This window comes from Aptenodytes forsteri, unplaced genomic scaffold, assembly GCF_000699145.1.
Source record: "Aptenodytes forsteri isolate BGI_AS27 unplaced genomic scaffold, ASM69914v1 Scaffold193, whole genome shotgun sequence".
NCBI lineage: Eukaryota > Metazoa > Chordata > Aves > Sphenisciformes > Spheniscidae > Aptenodytes > Aptenodytes forsteri.
This window is the reverse complement of record NW_008795405.1, coordinates 15,264,035-15,265,621: the sequence shown is the minus strand read 5'-3', so window position 1 is coordinate 15,265,621 and position 1,587 is coordinate 15,264,035. Positions and strand designations below refer to the sequence as shown.

Genomic DNA, 1,587 nt, shown 5'->3' with positions numbered 1-1,587 from the left:
AACTAGTTTAAGCTAGTGAAAAAAAAATCCCAGAAAGATCAAATAGGCATTAATTGATCTGAACGTCATCCTCTGTTAAATAATATGTCCTCACCAACTTCTGGTGAGGATGGGAGGAAACTGCCCCAAGTTGCACCAGGGGAGGTTTAGATTGGATATTAGGAAAAATTTCTTCACCAAAAGGGTTGTCAAGCATTGGAACAGGCTGCCCAGGGAAGTGGTTGAGTCACCATCCCTGGAGCTATTTAAAAGACATGTAGATGTGGTGCTTAGGGACATGGTTGTGTTAGGTTTACGATTGGACTCAATGATCTTAAATGATTCTGTGATTCTATGAATCTAACATAAAACCTGGTTTAAGAAAGCTGCATTGAAAAGCTACATAAAAACAGCCATAATTTTCCTAAGTTTAGCTACTCAAACCAGGGTGGGGCTAGATGAGCACTAGAAGGTTGACACAAAAGGGGCAGAAATTTGTCACCAGGGCTGAGGGAGAGAGTAAGACCACTTCTTTGCTCAGCAGCTAACCACAAGACCATCTCAACTGCATTACGAAAGCATACACTTAGAGGTCATAGAAGAAAAGACAACAGTCTCTCCTGCTTACAACACATCACAACAATGCATACCATGGTTTATTTCCTACACCTTTGACAGACTAACAGGAGACATCCTGAAAAGTAACTCTGCTTGTTATTGCCAGATCTTGATTTCTCCAGCCCAATCACATGTCGCAAGGAGCGATGGCAAGACTGGGTGAAATATTGCACTCACACAAGCTTCTTTATGTGCAGACAAAGTGCGAATAATCCTAGCGGTATGATAGTTGTAGAAAAACACTTTGCCATCTGAACTTCCTGTCACCAAAAGTGTTCCATCTGGAGAAAATTCACAGCCCACTGCAAATCCTTCCACCTGTGAAAATCAATAACAGTGTAACTCCTGATGCTGATTAGAAAAGTTCATTGTGATATACTGAAAATTAATATAGTATGAAAAAAAATTGTATCTTTAAATAAATATACACTAAGGACTTCTCCAGGTGTTTATTAAGACACAGCTGTAACACAAACTTATTTAATCAAGCTATTAAGTATTCATAAAATCTTAAAATAACTATTTTCTTCAGTGTGCATATGATTCAAAATACTGGCACACGGGAAAGCAAACGAAGCCAATTAGTATCTATCACTGATTTACAATCAAACACTATTAGCAGACATATTAAAAAGCACAGGTACTTTGCTATCTATCTTCCTTCTAGACTTGGATACTAAGTTCCCGGTGAAGAAGGATACCTTATGTCCTTCGTATCTTTTCTTTTTGTTGATTCGGTAAGGTCGCTGGGCAGAAAACAAAGCCATGTAGTTCCCATTCGTCTGAGCAACAAACATAGACTCTTTTGGGTGCAGAGTCAGACTTGGGCAAGTGTAACGCTCCTGAAAATAATTTTAAAGAAAGTTTTGTTGTATGAAACAAAGGATTTGTTCAAATGATTCAGGTTCTCTTTAGACATTTGAAAGACCATTGTTGTGGTTTAACTCGGCAGGCAGCTAAACACCACACAGCCGTTCGCTCACTCCCCCT

At 39.1% G+C, this 1,587-nt stretch overlaps 1 protein-coding gene across 1 annotated transcript in view; it reads right to left on the bottom strand.

Moving 5' to 3' along the window:
- Positions 1-352: 352 nt before the first annotated feature.
- Positions 353-1,587, bottom strand: part of WDR25 (WD repeat domain 25) — a 76,149-nt gene continuing 74,914 nt past the window's right edge. The window contains exons 5-6 of the mRNA XM_009280841.2: positions 1,299-1,439; positions 353-915 (exon numbers count right to left, since the gene is read on the bottom strand). Coding sequence (XP_009279116.1) covers positions 694-915; positions 1,299-1,439 — 363 coding nt within the window. The 3' untranslated portion in view covers positions 353-693. The remainder of the gene's footprint in view (positions 916-1,298; positions 1,440-1,587) is intronic.